The 25,008-nt window shown below is 23.4% G+C and overlaps 2 protein-coding genes across 6 annotated transcripts; both read left to right on the top strand.

Moving 5' to 3' along the window:
- The first annotated feature begins 248 nt into the window (after nt 1-248).
- On the top strand, nt 249-21,639 carry LOC129610157 (cyclin-T). 5 transcript variants are annotated; one of them, XM_055522566.1, is made up of 10 exons: nt 249-535; nt 1,069-1,350; nt 1,521-1,849; nt 1,905-1,950; nt 2,009-2,099; nt 2,158-2,328; nt 2,387-2,657; nt 3,226-4,964; nt 5,108-6,052; nt 21,508-21,639. In XM_055522566.1, the coding sequence occupies exons 2-10, from the start codon at nt 1,121-1,123 to the stop codon at nt 21,562-21,564; spliced, it is 3,879 nt and encodes a 1,292-aa protein (XP_055378541.1). In that variant the 5' UTR covers nt 249-535; nt 1,069-1,120; the 3' UTR covers nt 21,565-21,639. The 5 variants fall into 5 exon arrangements, with proteins under 5 accessions (XP_055378541.1, XP_055378543.1, XP_055378538.1 ...); XM_055522568.1 differs by lacking the exon at nt 21,508-21,639 and adding an exon at nt 16,402-16,761; XM_055522563.1 differs by lacking the exon at nt 21,508-21,639 and adding an exon at nt 12,209-12,879.
- Nucleotides 21,640-23,005: 1,366 nt separating this feature from the next.
- Nucleotides 23,006-24,540, top strand: LOC129610428 (DNA primase small subunit). The gene is made up of 3 exons (XM_055522997.1): nt 23,006-23,263; nt 23,319-23,475; nt 23,547-24,540. Exons 1-3 carry the CDS (start codon nt 23,134-23,136, stop codon nt 24,538-24,540), a joined length of 1,281 nt encoding a protein of 426 aa, XP_055378972.1. The 5' UTR covers nt 23,006-23,133.
- The last annotated feature ends 468 nt before the right edge of the window (nt 24,541-25,008 follow it).

Here is a 25,008-nt window from a genome sequence, read left to right as displayed (position 1 = left end):
TAGAAATATGTTAAAATATATTAGTTGTATTTGGTATACATTTATACAATATATCGAACCCTTCTGCAAAAATTATTGAAAAACCTAAAATTTCGTGAAAGCGAAATAATTCTACTTTTTTGGCATAATTCAAAAACTTTGAAATGCTAATAATTGCTGCAGTTCATATATCTTCCGTATGGTGTGCTGCTCATTTCACTTGTCAGCCATATTATTCTTTGACAGCACGAAAAATGTTGTGGGTCGGCCATTAAAACATACAACATCAATTTTTTTCAGTGAAATAAAAAATAATCAATTCACTATAAAAATTCTGACCAATTGCTGTGAAATATCCTAATAAAGAAACTTTACTATTTTAAGAATATTTTAAAATACTTTTTATGCGTTAAACCTGCGTTTAACGCAGAAATTTTGTTTCATATTTTCTAAAGACGAACAATTGCTGGCAGTCAATTATATTTAATGGTGGCAATAGAGAAATGTGTGCACCAATAATTTGCTGAAGAATATATTACATCTACTGTGAAAAAACGTATGAAAACTAAAATTTTATTTTTACTGAAATAAATGCATTATGTTTATTAGAATTTTAGCATAGATTTTTTGGTTTTTGTACATTAAAAGTGAAATTCATTTTCTTTTTTATTTTCTAAATGGTATGGCTGATGCAAGAAAAAGTTAATCATCCAATTTTTTTTTTTTTTTTTTTTATATAACTAACACATCCACATTTTCTGTGGAAAGTTAATACAGATGTATGTCATATGATATAAAAATTTAAATCAAAACAAAAAGAAATAAAATACAAAACTAAAAACTTGAGCTTATATTATTATAAGTGCGCGAAAAATTTGACAAACTAAAACTGTGTGAGAAAATTGAAAAAGGCGCGTGCGTGTGTAGGATAAAAAATTAATACATATAAAATATGTCAAAAACTACGCTTTAGAAGAAAGTGAAAATCAAAACATAAACTCAATATAGAGAAAGGATAGAAAAATTAGATATCTAATTATTAATATAAAAATATTTTTTCATATTTTTGTATATTTTCAAAAATCGAAGTATTCTGCGTTGTTTGTGGACATTACATTTTGTTAAAGTAGTAAACTTTAAAATGGCTAGCACAAGTACGAACAACAATTCCAGTGCGGGTCCTAGCAATCCTACCAGTGGAAGTAATACCAACAATAATTCACTGGGTGGAGGCGATTCCAGATGGTACTTTACTGCTGAACAATTAACAAATTCACCAAGTAGAAGGCAAGGTATCGACGCTGATGAAGAGTTATCATATCGTCAAATGACAGCGTATTTAATTCAAGAAATGGGCCAAAGATTGCAAGTGTAAGTAAAACATGTAATTCTGGTTTCATAATCAAAGTACACCAACAATAATAAACAACGTGGGCATAAACAAATAGAAAACACCTATTAACAGGATTTTCATTTTACTATATTAAACTTTTTATTATTTATATTTATTTTGGTTTGACATTTGATATTTTGTTTTTTAGATCTCAACTATGTATAAACACAGCAATTGTATATATGCATCGATTTTACGCATTCCATTCATTCACCCACTTCCATCGGAATGGGATTGCAGCAGCAAGTTTATTTTTAGCAGCAAAAGTAGAAGAACAACCTCGAAAATTAGAACATGTTATAAAAGCAGCACATTTATGTTTGAATCAAGAACCTCCCGCTAGTAACTCAGAAGTTTATGCTGAACAAGCCCAAGATTTAGTATTTAACGAAAATGTTTTATTACAAACTTTAGGATTTGATGTAGCTATTGATCATCCTCATACTCATGTTGTTAAAACGTGTCATTTAGTAAAAGGTAATGAAAGTCAAAGAAAATTTGTTTGATTAATTTATTGAATTTTCGCTTGTAGCTTGCAAAGATCTGGCCCAAACATCGTATTTTTTAGCTTCAAATAGGTAAAGCTGTTAAAAATGAAATTTTTTAATTTCTTTACAAACTAATGAAAATTTTTAGTTTGCATTTAACCTCAATGTGTCTCCAGTATCGACCTACAGTTGTAGCTTGTTTTTGTATTTATTTGGCTTGCAAGTGGTCAAGATGGGAGGTAATTTTTACTGTAATTTTGTATTTTTAATTAAAAGTTATAACATTTCGAATTTCAGATACCCCAGTCTACAGAAGGAAAACATTGGTTTCACTATGTAGACAAAAGTGTAACAATGGAACTGTTGCAACAGTTAACTAATGAATTCATAGCTATATATGAGAAAAGTCCAGCTAGGTTAAAATCTAAATTAAATTCGGTGAAAGCTATTGCACAGGGTGCAAGAATTGTAATTTTGTTTATGCAAATATATTTTATGAATTATATTAACTCTAATCTACATCCAGCCTGAACCTCCACGAAACGCGTCTGATTCATCAAATGGTTCCAGTTCATCTCAACAACTTAATCAAGTTCCTCCTACAGTAATACAACAACAGTCGCAACCTTCATCATCATCATCATCTTCCTCCTCTTCTGTATCTTCTCGAAGACCAGAAACTGCGTCTGCATCTCATTCTAGTCACCACAGGTCTCACCATGCTGGAGTGCAACATCCTCATCACCATCATCATCACCACCATCATTCCAAACATGCTAATGCAGCAGACGTAATAGGTAACAATTTCTTATTCCAATACATAAATATATTCGTCCAATCAATTTGTGACTCTAAAGAAAAACAATTCTTACGTTTAAAAACTAAGTTATTTATAATTTTAATTTTTGGAAGCATTATATTACAAAAAGTGTTTTGCATTTTTATCTTGCCTTTATTTAATTGAAGTTGAAAAAAACTTCGATCTCTATGGAATATTAAATTTATATAACTTTTAATGAAAGAATTTCGGTTTTAAATCGTGATATTAAGATATTGAATTCTAGATATTCTTTATTACATGAGTGTTAATAAAAGTTAGAATAACAATATGCACTGTACGAGTAAATTAATGTTACTATGTAGGGAATTTAATTTTCATACACAATTGGTTATTATATATGAGGGCTTTTTGTATGAATAATTTTTGTTTAAAACTTATTTAAACAAATTTGTTTAAAACTTATATTCAATAAATATTATTAAATATATTAAAAAATTGAAAACTTAGAATTAAATTTAAATAATTGCATTATAAAAAATTACTTGTATAGCATTTTTAATGCCATTTTAAAATTTTCAATATAGATCATAAACAACCAAACAAACCTTATCCAAACAATACCGCAAATCATTCAAATCGTCCAAGAGCAGAACGAGCACATCAGCAAGGTCATATAGTTCCAACGTGCATCAACAATGATCCCAATAGCCAATATCAAACCAATAAACAAATGACACAATCCAAAAGCAGCGGTAGTAACTCAAGCAGTTCTGCCAGATCTGGAATGTCGCAAATATCTACGATTCCACCTATCTTACAACCCCAGCAATCGATGACCTTAGGATCGTCTGGCCGTCAAAATTTGTCATCGCAAATGCATGATATGAATTATCATAAAAGTCGTGTTAACCCAAACTCTGTGAATTTACCGAATCAAATGAACTCACAAATGACATCTAATCACAAGATTGTATCTTCTAAAAATCCAATAGACCCCAATAGAAATATGCTAAAGGATCCAAGCAGCGGACGGGATTCTAAAATACCTGTTAAACATAATTCTCTTAGCAGCAATAGCAGCAATGTTTATTCTCAACAACAACCTTCAGTTGGGCTCGATATGACAAGAAACGTTTTGCAACAGCAACAGCAAAATCAAGCAAAAGGTTATGTTCAAAGTCAGATGGCAAGCGGCTTGCCTCCGCCATCTAATTATCAGCAACAATCTAACAATAGAGCTAATAACAACAGTAATACTAATAGCAACGTGAACAGTAATCTTAATAGTGGAAATAAATTCGATCAGTCCGTCCAGCAACAGTCGCTATTGTCACAACACCAACAAAAGCAATCTATAGAGTCTTCCTCATTTTCTCATTCATCTAATATTAGCTCTTCTACTGCATCTTTTACCCAAAATAACTCCCAAATAAGCAACGATCATATGGATATTTGTTCGCCTCCAAGGTATTCAACTAGTCAAAATCAAGTGCAGCAACCTCCCATACCAACACAATCACATAAACCATTTCTGTCTATATTTAGCCCAGATTATAATGAGAAGCAGCAACAACTTTCACAACAGTTATCCCAACAAGTTAATAATGTTAATAGTAGCAGTAATAAACAAATATTTAGCAATAAAATAAATCGGGATAGCCCTAAGAAAGAAAAAAGATCGAATACGCCGAAAAAGGAAAAAAGACTTGAAGCACATCATATGCAATCGGAACAAAAAACGATAGATAAGCGACTTATTAAAAATGATATGTTATCATCAAATTCATCTACAATTGCACCGATAAACTTAAATTATGGGCCACCGAATAACCAATCACAGACATCACAGCTATCCGATTTTAATTATAATGCTCCTAAAAGACCAAACTCTGTTAAAATTGAGGAAGATACTGGACGAGAAACAAAAATAAGGAAAGTTGATCATCCGACTGTGGAAGTAAGACCGGCGTCATTTTTATTTGATCAAACGTCAAATCAAACAGGAAATAACTTGTTGTCCAATTCCTCGAATAGCATTAATATTCAAGAAGCAACTAAAACTAAATTATATCCGTCCACAATTAATGGAATAGAAACTAATCCAGATTTAGTCAGCAGTCTACTTAAAGAAAGCTTGTGCAATGAAAATAAATATGCTTCGCAACCTTCTCTTATAAAGACAGAAAGACCTGAATCACCAATTGCAACAACTCCTAGTGTTATAACCACAAATACTTTCATAAAAACGGAACCAACTTTATCACCCATTCAAAGTGGGTATAATATCAATCCAATGGAATCTTTACCACAAGAATTACTTCAAGTAAGTTTGTTTTAATTAAAAAAGTGAATATATGTATAATATATTGGGAAAAAATTATACATTGATATTATATGTATGTAGAATTTTTGTTTTATTTTGTAATCATATTTCTACATTTTTTTAATTTTGTTAACTATTTCAAGAACACATCAACGTTTAATGCGCCATTTGTTAGTATTAAACAAGAACCAAATCAATTTCCGGTTAGTACGCCTGTTGTAAATAATGTTGCATTAGTTAATCAACCATTTACGACAATACCACAACCTCCACACTTACATCAGCAACAAGTAACACTACAACCACAGATACAACAACAGCAACCACCACCTCAACAGCAACAACAAATATCACTGCCTCAATCACAGCAGCATGTTCAACCCCAATCGCAATCACAACCTCATCCATCTGATGAATATTCAAAATGCAAATCAGAAAAGAAAAAGAAGAAAGATAAACATAAACACAAAGAAAAAGATAAATCTAAAGATAAAGAAGAACGCAAAAAACACAAAAAAGATAAAGATAAGCATAAAGATAAGGAAAAGGATCGTGAAAAAACTTTAAATATTAATGAGCCCTCTGAACCAGTTAAATTAAAAATTCCCAAAGACAAATTAAATTTACCGCCTATAGAAGCTATTAACGTTAGTCCAGGACAATTGAAAATAAAAATTCCAAAAGACAGAATTAAAACAGAAATCAATTCAAATAATGATTTAGATGGCCAAATCGGTGCTACAAATCAATCAATGCCACAAATGCCATTAAAAATTAAAATATCTAAAGATAAAATTGGTTCATTCGGTCATGATAGCATTAGTGTAACGACAAGTCAACATTCATCTTTAACCGGTCATAGTAGTTCAAACTGTGGTGGTAACTTAGGTTCAAATAATTTATCAATATCTAGTAATATCACTGGATCAAGTAGCAGTAGTAGTAAGAAGAAAGATCGTGATAAAGATAAAGACAAAGAAAGGAAAAGAAATAGTGATCTAAATAAACATAGTAGTAATGGAGGTAGTGGTAATGGTGGTAGTGGAATGTCTACATCAACCGCGCCATCAAAATCTACTTCTAGCAAGGTATGTAAATTTTTAAAATTATGAAAACAAAAGAAGCTTTATCGTGGTGTTTGTTTATTTTTTAATAATAGTATAAATAAAATATACTTATATTTTTTTTTTCATTTTCCATTATTTTATAACAATTTTCTATCATACTGCATTTTTTATTGGTTTTATATATTGAATTTATTAACATTTGCACATATTTATGAAGTTTGGTAGCCTTAAATAAATTTGGTTATAATAAATATACAAAAAAATACATATATGTAGTCATAATATATATATATAATATATACACATATATATATATACGTATATATATATATATATATATATATATATATATATATATATATATATATATATATATATATATATATATATACATGTATATAAATATAAAACGATGTATAAATTCATTATATATACTTTTATATATTTATTTTATGTATTTATAATATAAGCACATGGTTATAAGAAATTATAATTTACATGTATATATATACATTTATATACATATTTATATATATCGTATTTTGTTTGTATATATTTTTTTAAATTAATCTCAATGTAGATAATCATTTAGTATTTTAAAGACTAATTTAAGAAGTAGATACTACATTTTTGGAAAAAGAAAAATATCTAATAACCCATAAAAACAATTCTATTTTAAAATTTTGTATTACTTTATTAAAAATACGAATTTTTTAAATTGGTTGTTTATTTGTTTGTTTAAATTGAAATTTCGGATAGTATATAATTATTCGCAAATAAATGTTTAAAATAGGTCCTTTTTTTAAATTTCTTATAATAAAAATTACATTTGTTTTAAAAAAAATATAGGGCCTTATTATTAACAATGCTATCCCCGGTATTGTTCAATTTAAAAAAAAACTAAAAACTGAAAATTGATATTTCAAAAAAAAACTCGTCATTGAAATCGCATACGTCATTTCGAAATTAAATTTTTGTTTTGTATAAAAACATTCGTCTCTAATTTTCTATATAAATATAAAGTATAAACAAGAAATGATAGTCGTTATATTTCAAAATTTAAGTTTTATTGAAATTTGTTTTTTAACAATTTTGATACAAATATTTTAATATGGGAAAAAAGTATAAATCCAGAACAATACCGGGCATTTCCATTTGCATCCATTTTCAACATATTCCGGCAGTTGTATTTTATATGTATTTTGTATAAAATAATACCAATACATCTATATCTAGAATACTAAATCTGAAAATTTGTATTCAATAGGCCAAGGTCAAATGTATAAATAAGGTGGAAACATCGTCGAAGTTAAATAATCAATTAATTTTCTACTAAAAATTTTCCTCACTTAATATTTATATTTATTATTGGAGTTTTTGTATTAAGCAATTTAAGATTCTAATAAAATTAATGGAAGACAATCTCAAAACTGATAAAGATTTTCAGGGTATTCAAACAGGTATAAGAAAGTTGTTTCAAATTTCTGAAGTAAAAATTTGAAAACTTTTTTTGAAATTCTGGAGCCTTAGAAATCTAAAGTAATTATATAAAAATTACATTTAATTTTAAAATTTAAATATATACAAAAATTTTACAATACTGTAGGAAATTTCAAGGGAAATTTACATTAAAAATTCAATAACTAGAACTTTTTTCTTTCCTTTTAAAAAAAATTCCTCGGCCCAACGTTATTAATTTCCAGAAATGCATATTTGAGGTAAGGTAGCAGGTTTTTTTTTACCCAAGTTAGTCGATGACCCGACTAACGAAACATGGGTGAATTCTTGTCCTAATAAACAAAATAAAAATAAACATTTTTGAAAACAAAATTGAAAATGAAATCATTTGAAATGCTATACATCTGAGCTAGATAGTAAACAAACAGCTAATCTTGTTTTTGTTACTGAAATCAATCTTGCAGATTTGAAGTTTTCTTTAATAAATATATGCATAATCCAATTTACACACGTCACTTAATATAAATGCACAGAAATTTAATTAGCTGGTTTCATGCATTTGCAATAAATACAATCTGAAGTTTTTGCATTTGTACAACGTTAGAATTGCGATTCCAACGCTGAAAATTGTATATTAATTTCAGGACAAAAAACAATAAGGTCATATATTTTTTTTTCATAAATCTATTAAAAGTTTTAATAATTTAAATTTTTCAATTTTATTTTTTTCTCCGTATTTGGATTTAATAACGCAAAAAACTAATTTAAAATTATTTCAAAACTAAATAATTTTTCAAATCTATCAAAAACTAATTATGATCTTTAAATTTTAACATAACAGTACGATATGTACTATATGTATTAAATAGAATATAATATCATGTTATATTGTTATAATAAGTAAATATTTTTGAATCAAAGCCAAAAACCATTTAACTTTAAAATCTAATTTGAAATATGTAAATATAAAGAGAATTTTTATTTGCAGTTAGTTATCAAATTTGATAATATTACATGAACAAAAATTTAATATGCCTTTAATATAACACATGTCATCACATAAAAATATCATAAAAAAACAATAGTTTAGATTTTTCGTTCAAATGTTGCATTGATAATTTTTAATATACTTGTATTTATATGGTAATTATTAAATTTTTACAAAATGATATTCGATGAATAAAATCCCCTAATTCTGCAAATAACAGTATGTATATTAAAAATATTTTTCTAAGAAGGTCAAGTTTTAAGTATTTTTATATTCCTTTTATTTCATATTTTAATTTATTTATGTTTTTTCTTACACAAAAAATTATATCTATATAATTTGTTCCTATAAGAATTCTTTATATTAGATGTGCACTATAGATATTAAAGTTTTTTTTAAGTAGTACAAAATAATTACTAATTGAAATTTCAAGTATGTAAATTTAAATTTCTTGAATTTTAAGAAGAATAATAACAACGAAAACTTTCTCTGGAACTTAATATACAGACTTTTACTAGATTTACTATAAAAATTTTAGGATTTTTAAAAAATTTGGGTTACTGTACGTAAAATTATATTTACAAATTAATTATATTGTATAATTTTTATAACTTATTACAAAATGCGTGTTATTCTGTTAATATTGAAACAAATATCAAATATCGTTTTACCAAATTTCCTGAACAGTTATAAAATTAAATTAATTTTATAAAACTTTTTTTGTATAAAATCCAAATATATCATTAATATTGAGGATGATCACACCTCTGCTGAGCTGCGAATGAAATATTAAATAAAACTTTATAAAAGTTTAATTTTTGACTAGCTTGTATATTTTCTATATATATTTTAATCAACTAACAGGAATTTATTTTTCCTGAATACATACATATTATTATTTTGGTTTATATATTATTCTTAATATTATTAATTATTAGTTACTATAATTATTTATTTGTATTAGCATTTGAAAAATTATTGCTATAACAAATAAAACAAAAAAGTTTTCCAAATAAAAAGAAAAATAAAAAGTTAAAAGAAAACGAAAAGTAAGAAAAATATTTTATAACCAGCGTAAAATTTTGAATTAACTTATGCTAATTCAGATTAAAAGTACATTTATACGAAATATTTATTATAACTGTAACAAAAATTGAAGAAAGGAATAATTGTAATTTTTATAATGAAGTCTGCAAAGAAATATATACAATAAACGCATTAAAAGTTCTTATTGATTTTTCCTAAAGCAAATTTTGATTATGTTGTAAGTTTTTTGAATTGATTCACAAACTCTTCAAGTTTGTACTAAAGCACTGATTATTTTCAATTCAATTTACTTTCACCACTTTCACATGATAATATTTTATATATTTTGGTGTTTTCCGTTGATAACGTAAATAAATTTTCCAAGTTTATTTAAAATATTTATAATATTCGATTTTAAAGTTAAATGATCAATATTGGAAATTTCGTGTTAACAAGATTTTAAATATTTTTTTATTAAATGATGACATCGTTAATGTTTTAGAAGTTCGCATGTTTATTATTGCATGCGTTTATTTTCTAGTTCGTTTTACCATGAAGAATTTTCAAAGTTCCATTTATTCTCTGCCATCCAATAAATTTTTTTCTTTTTCCGTTTTTTTTTTTTTATTTTGTGTAAATTAATGATCTTATACTTGAATTATTGAAAAGATTTTGTGAATTTAAAAATACAAAAACCTATTATTTATTGTATTACCCTTTTAACAGTAGACACCATTATTTTTTAAATTTTAGTCTATTCTACTAGTTTTAGTTACTTTTATTATTATTTTGCTGTTATTATTTTTTTTTTACTCAGATTTCTTTTAATATTTAATATAAGACTAAGAAAAAACTAAGAACAACAAATTAAATAAAAAAAAATCATTCAAGTTTTTTTTAACATTAAAAATCATATTTTATATTTAATTTCTCTTTTCTTATATTATCATTGTATTGGTTTCAGGAAATTTGGGTTAACTCATGATAAAAACTAAAAACAAAATTTTTATTTGTTACAAAATAGTTTTTTAATTTATTAATTGAATTTTAATTGAATTTAATTATAATGGACTTGGTGATATAAAAAAAAGAAACAAAAGAATATATAATTTATGAATAATATATACTATATTTCAAAAAAAAAAAAAAGAATTTGGTAATTTAAATACAAAAATATGAAAAAAATATATTTGCATTATAAAAAAAAAAATGCAACACCTATTATTACAATTTATTAATAAATATATTAAACTTAAATATCAAAAAAGTTAAAGATTATAATAAAGTTAATTTTTGTTTAGTAGTAAATACATCTTATGTAATAAAATATTAATACTCTAAGGATTTTTTTTAAATAAAAGGTTGCATTTACATCATCATGGCAAATGGTTTACACATATAATATTTAATTAATACTTAATTACATATATAAAATATTTATGAAATTTAATATATAATGAGCAAACTTACATAAATATTTTTTGTTCTCTGTAGAAAATATTAATATATTAATTTATGATAGATTCATAACACAATCAAATCTTAATTTATAAAACAAAACAAAAAAATATGATCACAACATTCTAAGCGTAAAACGTATTATTGCACCTATCGTACATTTCCTTTTCTACGATAATATATTTAAAAAATATTTGAATTAAATTGAATAAATAAATTTCTTAAAATAAAGCTTTTATATTATTTCCAATTTAAAAAAATTAAACTTAATAAAATCATACGAAAAATAGTGTTGTCCAAAATTTAAAAATTAAAGTGAAAAATAAGATTGATTTGTTAAATTTTAAATATCATAATACATTTTTTTTTATATATATTTAAGCTTGGTATGTTGGTGCCTCATAAATCACATAAAATTGCTATTTATTTCTTTATTTTATTTTGTTATATTGAATTTCAAAGCTAATTTTTCAATATATTGAGTCATTCAAATGTTTTAAAAAATTAAAAAAGTAATAATTGTAAAATATATTATTAATTCCGGAAAAGAATTATAAATTTATTATGTAATATTTTAAAACTCATCCATAAATACATAAATATCTGCGTAATATATACATATATATAATATATATAAATATATACATATATCAAAAAAATCTACAATGTTTTCCATGGACTTTCATTAATTTTTAATATTAATGGATGTTTAATATTCAAAAATAAAAAAAAAACATAGCCAACAAAATTTTGAATTAAAATAAATTAATTTGAATTTTATAACTCATTTCCTTTTTTATTTTTTGTTAAAATGAACTGATAAAATATTTATTATATAAAAAAGCAGAATGCTTTTCAAATTGATATTTTATATGCATATACATACATACGACCATGTGTGTATTTATATTTTGAAACATTACTATTATTCACTTATATATAAACATAAATATTGTATACGAATTTTTCAGAAATTTTCATAGAATGATTGAACAAATTGATTGAACAAAAAGAAATAAAATTATTAAAATAGTTATTTAGAGAAACTTTTCAGTTCAAAATCTATTTAAAATAATAAATAATATTTACGTACATATATATCTATATTATGTATATAATATAATTAAATATATGTATATATATATATATATATATATATATATATATGAGTATATACATCCATATAAAAATATTTGTTTATGGATCCTTTTTTATTAAGCAAACAAAAAAAAAAAAAACATTTTCAGATGCAAAAATACATGCAACTTTTTGGGGATTCGAATGATGAAGACAGTGACGATAATAGTAGTGACAGTGATTCTACATCTCAACATCAACAACGTTATCAGCAACAACAACCAATTCAAAATAAAGGAAACTATTCACATAATCAAAATTTGTACAGTGGAATTAATAATAGTAATAGTAATAATACCTCTATTACTATTAATAATAGTAGTAACAGTGTTGGGTATCAGTATAACGATAATAAGAAATATAGTAGTAATAGCTATAATAATAATAACCAACAGCACCAATACCAACAAAATTACAAGTGAAATTTGTGAACATTAAAAATAAAAACAAATAACTATTTAGCTAATTATCAAAATTGTTCTGGAAAATATTAATTAGTTTTTGTAATCGGCAATAATTATTACATTAAAAAAATTCACCATAATTTAAGTTGTTTTCTATAATACTAATACTTTTTTCAATCGTACACTAATTAATCAAATATTTACCTATGTGTGCCAAATAAAATGGCCTAAAAAAATTTAAATTTGTTAAAGAAAAATAAAATCAGTTTTTAAATAGCACTAATTATTCAATTATTCGTAATAAATTCTCGAAATAAATTTTATGTTTTTATTCTTAACAAAAAATATTTTACTTTACAAAATCTAATAATAATTTGGTTTAACGCTAGACTCATAATTTTTATTGCCGATAGTATAACTAACGAAACCAAATAAATATGATTGTAAATATCATATTTCTGCTCAATCAAAAAAATATGACATATGTATATATACAATATAACATATGTATTATAAAATATTTGAATATAATTTGCGTGGAATAAATATCCAAATATAAAATATGTATATCACAAAATTATTACACGTTTAAAAGAAAATCTACTTGCAGTTTCTTCAATACTTCATAATGTACAATATTAAACTTTACATTCATATGTTTAATTTAATGTAAAGTAATATTAAATAATACAGAAATATATTTTAAAAATGTTGAAAAAATTCATTATATAAAAAAAGGCCTTCTTGTGTCACTACAAAATTATTTAAAAAAAATATATACATATATAACTCAAAAAATTGTTAAAACAAGCTAATTATAAATACATAATATAAAATTCTTTATGAAATAAGAGCAAAATGTTTAAGCTTAGACTTCAGAAAATATTGTGTATGCGTAGTGTATAATATTCAATGTCTGCAAATACGCATAAGTTATATACATATGTGCATTTATATATATATATATATATATTTATATATATATATATATATATATATGTGCATAATAGTGTATATATATACATGTGCATATAATATGTATATATATATATATATATATATATATATATATATATATCGCACAAACATATATAAGTGTATATGACATATATATATATATAAAATATAAATGTATATGCATATATATAAGTATATATATGTATATATATATATAAGTATATATATATATTTATTAAGTGTATATATATATATATATTTAGTTGAAATTATTGTACATCATATTCAATAACGAAATAATTAATATTAGAAAAATGAATTATTTAATTATTATATAAATACATACATATATACAATGTGTATGAAATAAAAAAAATCCTTTAAAAATTTCTCTTCTGTAATGTTATTAAATAAGCAGTCGTCGATTATTATGAAGATACAATTTAAAATACATAGCTACTTTTTAATTCAAGAATTCAAAATACATAATAGTATGTATGTAACGTGTTTAGGAACAATAATGATATTTTGGAGTATCATTAATAAAATATCATAAAAAATTATAAAACAAAATTAATTCAAGTGAACGTTTAATAGAAAAATGAATTTTCGAAATGTTTTTTTTGGGGGAAAAATAGTAATTAAATTTCACCTCTTTTAGGAGTGGAAATCTCTTCAGCTCTCTTCTTTTTAACCAATAAGAATTTTCGTAATGTTAAAACTTTTTAAGTCAATTGAAAAACCTCATGTTCTTTATTTTTCAGAAGAAAAGTAAAGTACATAAGTTTGAATACTAAGTATTTATTTATGTTCTTATATAAATCTATTATTTTGATATTATGATTTTTAATCATACTTGTATGTACATTTCTATTGAAATATTTTATTCTACGAAACTGTTTATATGATCTATATTATTACTAAAAAGGATTTGAATTATAAATTTTTAATCTAAAAACCAAATTTCTTTCGCATGTCTATGAATTTATTACTTTTGTTTAGAAAAAAAAAATTTCTATGGATAAGAGGACTAACCAAATTTAAATTTTAATTTTAGTTATTTGAATTTTAATTTCTAGTATTTTTTTTAATCTTCTCATTGTAACTACATATAATCAAACTGTAGTTATTAGAAAAATATTTTTCATGTAAAATAATTTTTTTTTGTATTAAACATTCACAACAATAATATTAAAATTGAAATTTTTTTATGAATTTAATAAAATTATCTTACCATATTTTTTATTTCCTTTTATATTTTTTATTACAATTACATATTTACATTGTATGTAGATGACAAAAATTTTAATTTAAGAATTGTATTTTGAAAAGACATTCCGAAACTCATTTCAATGAACTGTTAAGAATTGAACGAGTTATTAAACTAGTTTTAAACATATGAATAACTTTATTGTATGTTAAAACATTTTTCGTTTTGCTAATAATACTATCAGTATTATAATATATTAATGCAAATGTTTGATTGATGAAATAATTGGGTAAACGATTAAAATAAAAAACAATTTATATTTAATTAAAAAAAAATATGTACATACATAATATTTTTTAGCACAAATTTTTATACGATTTATAAAATGTAATTACACTTTCTTCTTTCCAAAATTAAAGTCATTCAATATTAAATATTTTTATAGTATTTTAAAAACCATTCATTATTCTTTTTGTATTTTCTGAAACGAATAAGTTTTGACATGCTGATAAAATTTACTTCATGTAAAGTGTACAAGATATAAAAATTTCACTTATCATTTAGTTTGACATAAATAAAATATCCGGTACAAAATTTCCCTCAATCATTTTATCGATCTCTCTTGTTTGAAAAAAGTCTTATATGTATTCGTTCAGTTTTTTTCCTTGAACTCTACTTAAATCCTCATTTGTTTCTTTGATTATAGTCCTTAGGACTTTTATATTAAGGATCAATTTGTATTCTAACTTTGTATAACCGTTAAAAATATAGAAATCAAGAAGCAAAATCTACAATATAACATAATAAATTCACATCTACCATATAAAAAAATATAAACAGAACAAGAGAGAACCATGTTTTTCTTTTTCCTCATCTTTGGCAAAGACCCGATCAATGTTTTCAGATAATTGACAAATTTATATTCAAGAGTTGAGCTCTGCTGGATGATTTGATTTAAAGTATCTATATGTGTACATATTGATAGACCAGAAATGAGAGCACCAATCTGTGAATGCAGTAATTTTTTTTGCTATAGGCTTTTATCAATCAACATGTCTATAGCAGGAAATAGCTTTATTATTCGCAAGGTCACTACTGTTGAGTGCTAAATATTAACTCTAGAAACTTTTTGGGCAGTGACAGATTTAGGTCGCTGGTTTGAATAGGTTAAGTCGTTTGGCCATTTCCTTAGTTTTCGTTTATGTTATGAACATGAAAATGCACTTTCGCAATAGATGCGTTAAGTGTTTAGCCAGCAAGAGTGTCTTAACTCTGATTATCGTTAATTAAATTTGAAATGCGACTGTAAATTAAAATTGAAATTAAGATACTTACGATTTAGATAAATTATATACTATGTTAAAATTTTTATATTCTGTGATTTCTTTCACATCAGTCATGTTTTACTAAATTTTCTTTTATATATACATAAATATATTTTTTACTAATTAGTTAGTATTTTTTTGTTTTTTTGCTTTTTTTCCTAATCAAATATTTTAGAATTAACATTCACATGAATGTTAAAGAAATTTCTTTTAAAACCAAAAGAAATTCTAGTGTGATAATTTAAAATAAATATTTGAATGTTGTTTGCGTTTATTCTAATTTGATTTTGCCTTTGTTTGTAACTTGTTTTTTTTTACTTTAATAATTTTTTGTTTGAAATTCAACTCAAATTTTTGAAATAATTAAAATTTTATTTAATTTATAATTATTTGAACCCTACTTACAGTTTCATTAACGGGATATTATTATTGATAAAGTATTAAAATAATTCGTATTTATAAAATTTTGTATAAACATAAAAACAACAAAATGGTATAACAGAAGGTTAGTGCATATTTTACATTAGTACCAACAGGAATTAATAGAATAATACAATTTCAATTTGGTTCAACATAAAGAAGAAAAATATCACAATATTTTTAATGTGTGTGACTAAGAAAATTTTTACTTTAAAAATGTTACTTCAATATCTAGGTATTCAATAAATAATGATACTTATAATAAAAATAATATTACTTCATTATCTATTCAATTAGCCTTTAAATTCTTACATCATGTTTTATAACGCACTTGAATATATGTATGACAAACATATAAATATTTACAATTATACGAAAATTAAATTGAAACAATATTAAAAAAATAATATTCAAACAAAAAATTAATAAAATTTAATTATAAAAAGAAAGTAAATGTAACTAGGTTTTTATTTATATAAAAAAATTTAATAAGATGAAAGCTTCTCTTGTTCAAAATAACAAAGGAAATTCTTTTTTATGAATCTTTATTTTTTTATTTATTCATTTATTATCAAAAATTTTACAGGAAAAATATATAAGTAAATATATATATATATTTTTTTAATTTTTATTCAATATTATTTTCATTGAACCTGCATAAAAATGATTAGTTATTAATAAAATGTATTTGTATTTAATATATTACAGAATCTGATAATAATATATAAAATTCATATTATTAATTATTAAATAATACATACTTATGTATTTGAGAAATAGCAAGAACTTAGTTTCCTTTTTATTTATTAATTTCTTTGCCAATAAACTAAAACGTAGCCCAACTATCTTGAATGTTATTTTTGTGCAGTAATATTTAAAAAATTGCCTCCTTACCGTATTCTTAAAAGAAAACAAAAGTTAAGAAATTTTTTATACTAGTTAAAAATGACTTAAGAATAAAAAAGATATGACGTCGCCTTAAATCAGAACTATCTTAAGCTAAATTTTTAAAATGTTACATCAGGTTGTTTTAAACCTTCTAAAATTTTAAAAATCAAATCATAAAAACAGATTCTTATAAAAAAAAAATTTTTAAAGAGCAGAAGAAAATTCAACGAGATCTATGTTTTCATACAAACAAGAGAAATATATCATCGGACTTCACAATTAAAAAATAGTGAAGTACGACGATATATTTCTGTTCTTTTAAATTAAGTGAGAATTGCAAAAGATAATTGAAAAAGAATAAAAAATAAACAAGATAAAGAAAAAAATGCAAAAAAATTTACTTACATAGCATAAAAATATTTTATTGTTAATTTATAGTTGCCTATGTTAATTATTTTATCGCGCTCCAGTCAAAAAATATAAAAAGTATGGGTTCTGTCTAAAACCATCATATTTTAGCTATTTCTATAGCAAACTATATATTCTTCTATCCACAAAATTGTATCAGCCTTCTCGTCGTAACATCTGTATTAGCATTTGGAGTAAATATTCATAACGGCTGCGATTTGACTCTCTACTCTATAAAGAAGGGAGCACGTACCTCATCTTCCTTTCTTAGCACGACGGTGATCAGTTTTCTATTATAATCACTCGGCAACTAGATATTGAAAACTGTTTTACATAAACATATTTTGAATTCATTTTATGTATACATAACATAACAGGTAAACATATCTGTACTATTATCAATTTTATTCTTGGTAAATATTACATAGCACCTATCATTTCCGTTTTTGATTTTAGAAGGTTTCGGGTATTCATTTTGAAGTTTTAAATATAGATTTAGGTAAATCGATCATTTTACAAAATATTCTTATAATTACTTTTAATTTACCTTGAATATTAATTTTGCAAAGTTCAATAGATTTTCACTGAAGATTGTGGTTGTCGTCATATTCAACTAAAATACTTTAATTAAAAATAAAATTATAGCTAAAAACAAAATTCATTTTCTTGTGTAGAATTATTTCTAATAAAAAATAATATCTACCTGGTTTTGAAAATGAGAAAAAATCTTAACACAATTTCTCATAAATCGAGCTTATATTTTTAATTTTAATAGCTTTATTGCAATATTCAGTAAGATTGTTCTGCTTTTCATAAAATCTATGTATTTTAAAATTTCTCAATTTAAATTTTCCAATATTAATGACATACATATTTGCTATAATTTTATAAAGGTTAAGTTTTTGAATTTCTAAACAGTATAATAAATAAATATTTTTTTTTTAATACATGAAGTAATGAAAAATCACTAATATAAAAAAATATAACACTGTCTTATTCATTGTATTTATATAATAATTGCTAGAAAAATTAAATTCAAAATATATTTTAATGTAAATGTATATACATACATAAATTATTTAAATAATTTATAATACTTAAAATAATAGGTTATTAGTTTTATTCATAAATTTTTTGTAACAAAATATTCATATTTCTCATAAACTTTATAATTATGTTATCATGAATTTTTTTTTGTTTCAAATTTATTAAAGTTTGTTTTACAGAAAATAATTAAATTCCCCACTATACATATTATAAAAATTTTAATTGCCAATTATTTGAACTTTTTTATAAAAAACACAATTAAATTTTATAAAAAAAAAATAAAATTTTAAAATTTATACAAAAAAGAGATTAATTTTCAATTTACCTAAACTAAATTATAATTTTTAAAACTAAAAAAAAATTTTTTTTGTTAAGTTACATAATAAATATATTCTATTTTTTAAATTTTGCAATTACATATGGCTAAATTATAATTAAATAAAAGTATATATAAGTCTCTTGATTATATATATAAATGTATAAATCAATAAATATATATATTTCAATAGGTATAATATATATTACCGTATAATATAGTTTACCCTTATAATATAACACACACTACGTATGTACATATGAAAAAAAAATATGTAATAATAGAAAAAAAAATATTATTTATTAATTATAGTTAATTAACAATTGCATAATTACTAAATTATTTGCTATTAACAAGAATATTATTTTACGTAATAATTATTTAAATAATTATTTAAATTTAGTACCTCTGTAATATTAAGAAATTTATTAAGTAAATTTAAAAGTATTTATATATAAGCTATGTACATACAATAATAAAGTTTCATATTATATTCATTTCTTTGTAATATTATTATTTATATAACATATATATATATATATAAATATATATATACATATTATAAAATATATGTACCTAAAAAAATATACATATATAATATATGTATTATCGTATTGCTTTTAATTTTTAGGTTTAATTTCTTTTTTATTTTATTATTTTTATTTTAAATAACTATCTTTGTTATATTATACTTAAATTTAACTTTGTTTTAAGAAAAAAACATTATGTATATATAAATATTTATGTATATATATATATATATATATATATATATAATTATATACATATATATATATATATATATACATATAAATTTATATATAATATAAATTATATATTATATAATTTATATATAAATTAAACGAAAAGCTATTAAGAACATTTGAAAAAGAAAAAACCTGGAAACCTATTTAAAATATACATATATATTATAAAAAAAAAATGAAATGTATTCGTATAACACTTAATTAAGATTCTAGAAATGAAACAAATTTTTATAATAAAGAAAAACTATTTTTGTTGTTATGAAATTAAAATATTCTCATTGTGTTTTTATTGATCTTTAAACATTGTTTTTTCTTATTTTTTGTTTTTTTCTTTTGAATTTGAATCAACTTATTAAAACTTATTTGAAGTGTTAATTTTATTAAATTAACTTCTTATACATACGAGTCAATGTTTAGTAAACGTTTTTGACGTTTTTTTTTATAAATACACACGATAACTACAATATGTGCCAGTTATAACAACTATAAAACAAATAAATAAGTTGATAATTATAAGTTTGTTTAAGATAATATTATATAAATTGTACATGAAAAATACTAGATTATTATAGTGAATGTGATGGAATTTTATATGCATTATATTCTATACTTAGTAAATTAAAATAAAAGTTTTATTGATATTGTTTGAAAATGAGAAGTTCGTTTGCAATTTTGCGCATTTATGAAAACCTTTAGTTCATTATTTTTGCATAAATATTTATGTATGTTATTTTTGTGTTAAATCATCGCAAGTTTATTCTTAATTTATGCCTAATAATTTTAAATACATCACAAAATATATAAACACTAAATTTCCTTACAAGTTCGCACTTTTCATTCTAAATGAATTTTCGATACCTATACTATGATTTAATTTTTGTTTTTATTTAATATTATTATTTGGAACCTTTTTTAAAAAAACATTTTGTGTTAAAACTTGCATATTATTTAATGAAGTATATTGAGGCAACTTTCCAAATGATTGAATGGTTTCATCATTAAAAAATTTAAGGTTAAACAAATCCACAACCCAAAAAAAAAACAAGAATATTCAGCCGTATATATTCTAATTAAATTTCTTATTGAAATGAACAAAATCAGTCTAAAATTCAAAATGTAAGAGATTTTAGGTAAGATTTATAGAGTACTCGATTTATATTAGAAGATCAGCATTTGCAAATAAATCAAATCTACTACATCGTTTAATTATAAAGTACGAATAGAAAGAAAAACTAAAATGATGAAATATTGTGTAATGAAAAAGTTAAGAGGTTCAAAATCCAGTACATGATCGACTATCGATAATGTATCGTATATATAAGTATACTCGTATGTATGTACATTATGTACAACGTACTTACTGGATCAAAATATCAAATTACCAATGTTATTCGGAAAATTATGAAAATATAATTTTGCCTCTAAATTATCAGCAAAATTTCTCAAAAAATCTATTATACTTAATTTTTATTAATTATAATTATAAATATAATTTGTTTAAAGTTCTTTTTTTTATTGAAATCGCATCATACTATTTTTTTAGAGCTTTGAATTGCTAATTTGTATATTCTACAAACATTTTATTGAAAAATAAAAAAGTTGACCAATTAAATATTTATTAAATAAATTTATTAATTGCGTTTTTCATTTTCTCTGTGTATTTTTAGTTGAAAATTATAAGGAAAAAATTTTTGAATTACATAAGTAGAACGAAAAAAGTTTAAAACAGGTGGTTATACATACTACTCAAAAATCTGTTCCTTTGTAAGTTTTCAAATTTATTTAGTAATTTATGAAACTAATTCAAGAGCTTGTTTTATATTTATTAAAATATTGACAAAAAGAAGAAAAGAAAATTAAAATTAATTCTTAATTGTTATTTATTAAATGTTTCTAATTATAAAAATAAATCAATTTTAAAATTGGGTAAGATGTACTTCATTATTCCTAACATTTAAAAAAATTTGAGAAACATACGAATTAAAAAGGTGAAGAAAAAAATGAAAAATATGAAGTGAAAATTAAAAAAAAAGAAATAATTGCTATAATTTTCTGCGAAAAGCTTGAAATTAAAAACAAAATTTTATCCAGCCCGGTTCCACTCACAATAAGATTCTTAAAATTTTTAATGGATTTTCTCATTTTTCTTTCAAAATATCATGTGAAAACAGTAAAATATCGATAAAACGTATCACATTACAAAGCAAAGAGCCTGTAATACGAAAAAAGTTCTTCTTACTTAAATATTGCATAATAAGAATATGTACATATGTATGTGATGTTCACTCAATTTCTTCGAGTCGCAAACACACTTAGTCCGCACCATTGCTGAAAAATTTCCTGCAATAATGCTGTTGTTTTTATATGAGTATCCAAACATAAAGTACACTATAAATTCCCATCTCTGATTTTAATTATAGAAAAGTGGAAAAAATAAGAGAAACGGGATCTTTTTTACTTAGAAAAAAAGAAAAAAATAATAAAAAATATGACACGATCAGTGGCATTTAAAGAAAAAACCAGCAACGAAGCCAAAAATTCGTAATATTTCGTAAAAAAAATTTAGTATTGGGACTTGTTAGATATAAAGACATTAGATTTTATATTGCCAAAACAATTTTTTTCCCACCTTTCAAAAATATTCGAAAAAATAAAAAAACCGCAAAACTTTTATACAAAAGGATATTTTAAACAATATCCTAAATATCCTTTTGTACGAAAGTTGTTTGTTCAAATAGCAACAACAAAATATAAATTTACACCTGACAATTGAAATAAGATACTGAGTTTGACACTCTGAAAAACTGATATTGCCATTCATAATCTTTACGAAAGGAATTTGTGATCATTCAAAAGTCTACATCGTAGAGATTATATTATATTATTGTTCGTAATTCGGAAGATTCTACAAGTGGAATTCGTGATAGAGCTGAATATAAATATTTCTCAAATACAAGTACATACCTAAATGCTTTCTTATTTTATTATATTTTTCTACAGTATTTTCGCGAATGATAAGACGATGTTAAATTTAAGAACAAGAAAATCTGGCTACACTTATTAGTAGTTTACATTAAACATTAATCTAGTACTTCAACATTACTTACCTACATACCTATAGTTGTCAGTTTTGCAATAAATTAACGTAAACATAAACATATTATTTTTATGTATAATGGATGTATGTTGGTACTTTATTTGATTTTTGGCGCAAAAAAAACTAAAATCGTATTTTGTATAAAGGCAAAAAATAGTTGTAGTTTAGAGTCTTAGGCACTTAATTTATTAATACTATGTCAGCTATGCTAGAAGAAAAGGATCCGGAACGAAATTCAGTTGAAAATATCCCAGATTTGCTACCTTTATATTATAAAAGACTATTTCCTCATAAACATTTCGCAAGATGGCTTACCTATGGAGGAAGTAAGTAAAGTTGGGAATCCAATTTTATTCACATAGTTAAAAGTTTTGATTTTAGGTGAAAGTTCAATTTTTAGAAATAGAGAAATATCATTTACTTTTGAAGATGACATATATGTACGATATCTTTCGTTTGATAATCCGGGTGAATTAGAGAAAGAAATACGCAACCGAAATCCACATAAAATTGATATAGGAGCAATATATACAGATGAGTATGAAATTATAATCGCGAAAAGTTAAGATTTAGGTAAATAAATGAATGCACATATACATAATTTTTTAGACCAAAAAAGTACAGATCAGCAAATAATATGAAACCAATCCAAAGGGAACTAGTTTTTGATATAGATATGACCGACTATGATGAAGTTAGAAGTTGTTGTGAAGGTGCTGCGGTTTGCAATAAGTGCTGGAAATTTATGAGCATTGCATGTCAAATACTGGATACGGCATTGCGGGAAGATTTTGGTTTTGAACATTTGCTATGGGTTTTTTCTGGTCGTCGAGGTATACATTGCTGGGTTTGCGATAAAATAGCTCGCAATTTAAATACAAAAGGGAGAGAAGCTATTGCAGAATATCTTCAAATAACCAATTCGGTGTCATTGGGAGATAATTCCTCGTTAACGAAAGTTAATATAATAGATAAGCCTCATCACAGTGTTAAACGAGCTCTGAAAATTATAGAACCAATTTTTGAAGAGTTATGTGTTATAGACCAAAATCTGTTTAGTTCCCAATCCGGAATAAATAGGTTAGTGCAGTACATTTCTGATGAAAATGTACGTAAGGACTTAGAATTGCATTTAAAAAGATTCGATACAAGTAACTCAAAAATCATGTGGGATCAGTTTAAATGTTTTTTCCAGTCTCTGAAAGTAAATTCTGGATTAAGTTACAAGCTTAAATATATAGTTGAAGAAATTCAGCTAGCTATTTTGTATCCGCGTCTTGATATAAATGTTACAAAAGGATTTAATCATTTACTGAAGTCACCATTTTGCATACATCCTAGTACAGGTAAGGTATGTGTACCTTTTAATCCCAGTGCAGCTGGAAAATTTGATCCCACCGTTGTACCAACTGTTAATACTTTGGTAAATGAAATAAGTGCATTTGATAAAGATATGAAAGATGATGATGCTGAAGTTAACCGAATAAAAGATTACAAGAAAACTGGGATGTTCAAAGGAGTATTAGTATTTGATGAATTCTTAAGAAAGCTGGAAACAAGTTGTAAAATTAAAAACAATAACAATACAAAAATGGATTTCTAAATATGTGTTTTATTTTTTTTTAATGTGTTAACTAAATATCTTAGAGTTTAAAACCTTTCTTCGCCCCCTATTTTCTTTACATTGATGTTTTTGGGCAGGCAAATTCTCAAAACGTTTTAATCTTCACGAAACCACCACTTTCAGTATTTTTCCAGTTCCTAAAAAAATTAATTCATACTTAGTATTTATGATTTAGAAAAATGTTATCTAGAGCTAATGAAGTCGAATCAGTAGTGCTATTTTAAAATTTTTAGAACTGTTAAAATGACCTCGGGTCATAAAAACTTGAACCAAAAATTTATAGTCACATTTCACTATTTTCAGTACCCCTGCACAGCTCATCATACAATAAAAAATAAAATCAAAAAAACATTTATTTACATACGAATGTAATACCTCTTAAATATTGATGCACATAATTTTAATTACTTCACTTATGTTTTATGAACCGATTTTAAAATTTAAGCT

Source organism: Condylostylus longicornis, unplaced genomic scaffold, assembly GCF_029603195.1.
Source record: "Condylostylus longicornis isolate FDR11 unplaced genomic scaffold, ASM2960319v2 ptg000044l, whole genome shotgun sequence".
Lineage (NCBI taxonomy): Eukaryota > Metazoa > Arthropoda > Insecta > Diptera > Dolichopodidae > Condylostylus > Condylostylus longicornis.
Note: the sequence above shows the minus strand (reverse complement) of the source record. Positions and strands in the feature narration are given on the sequence as shown.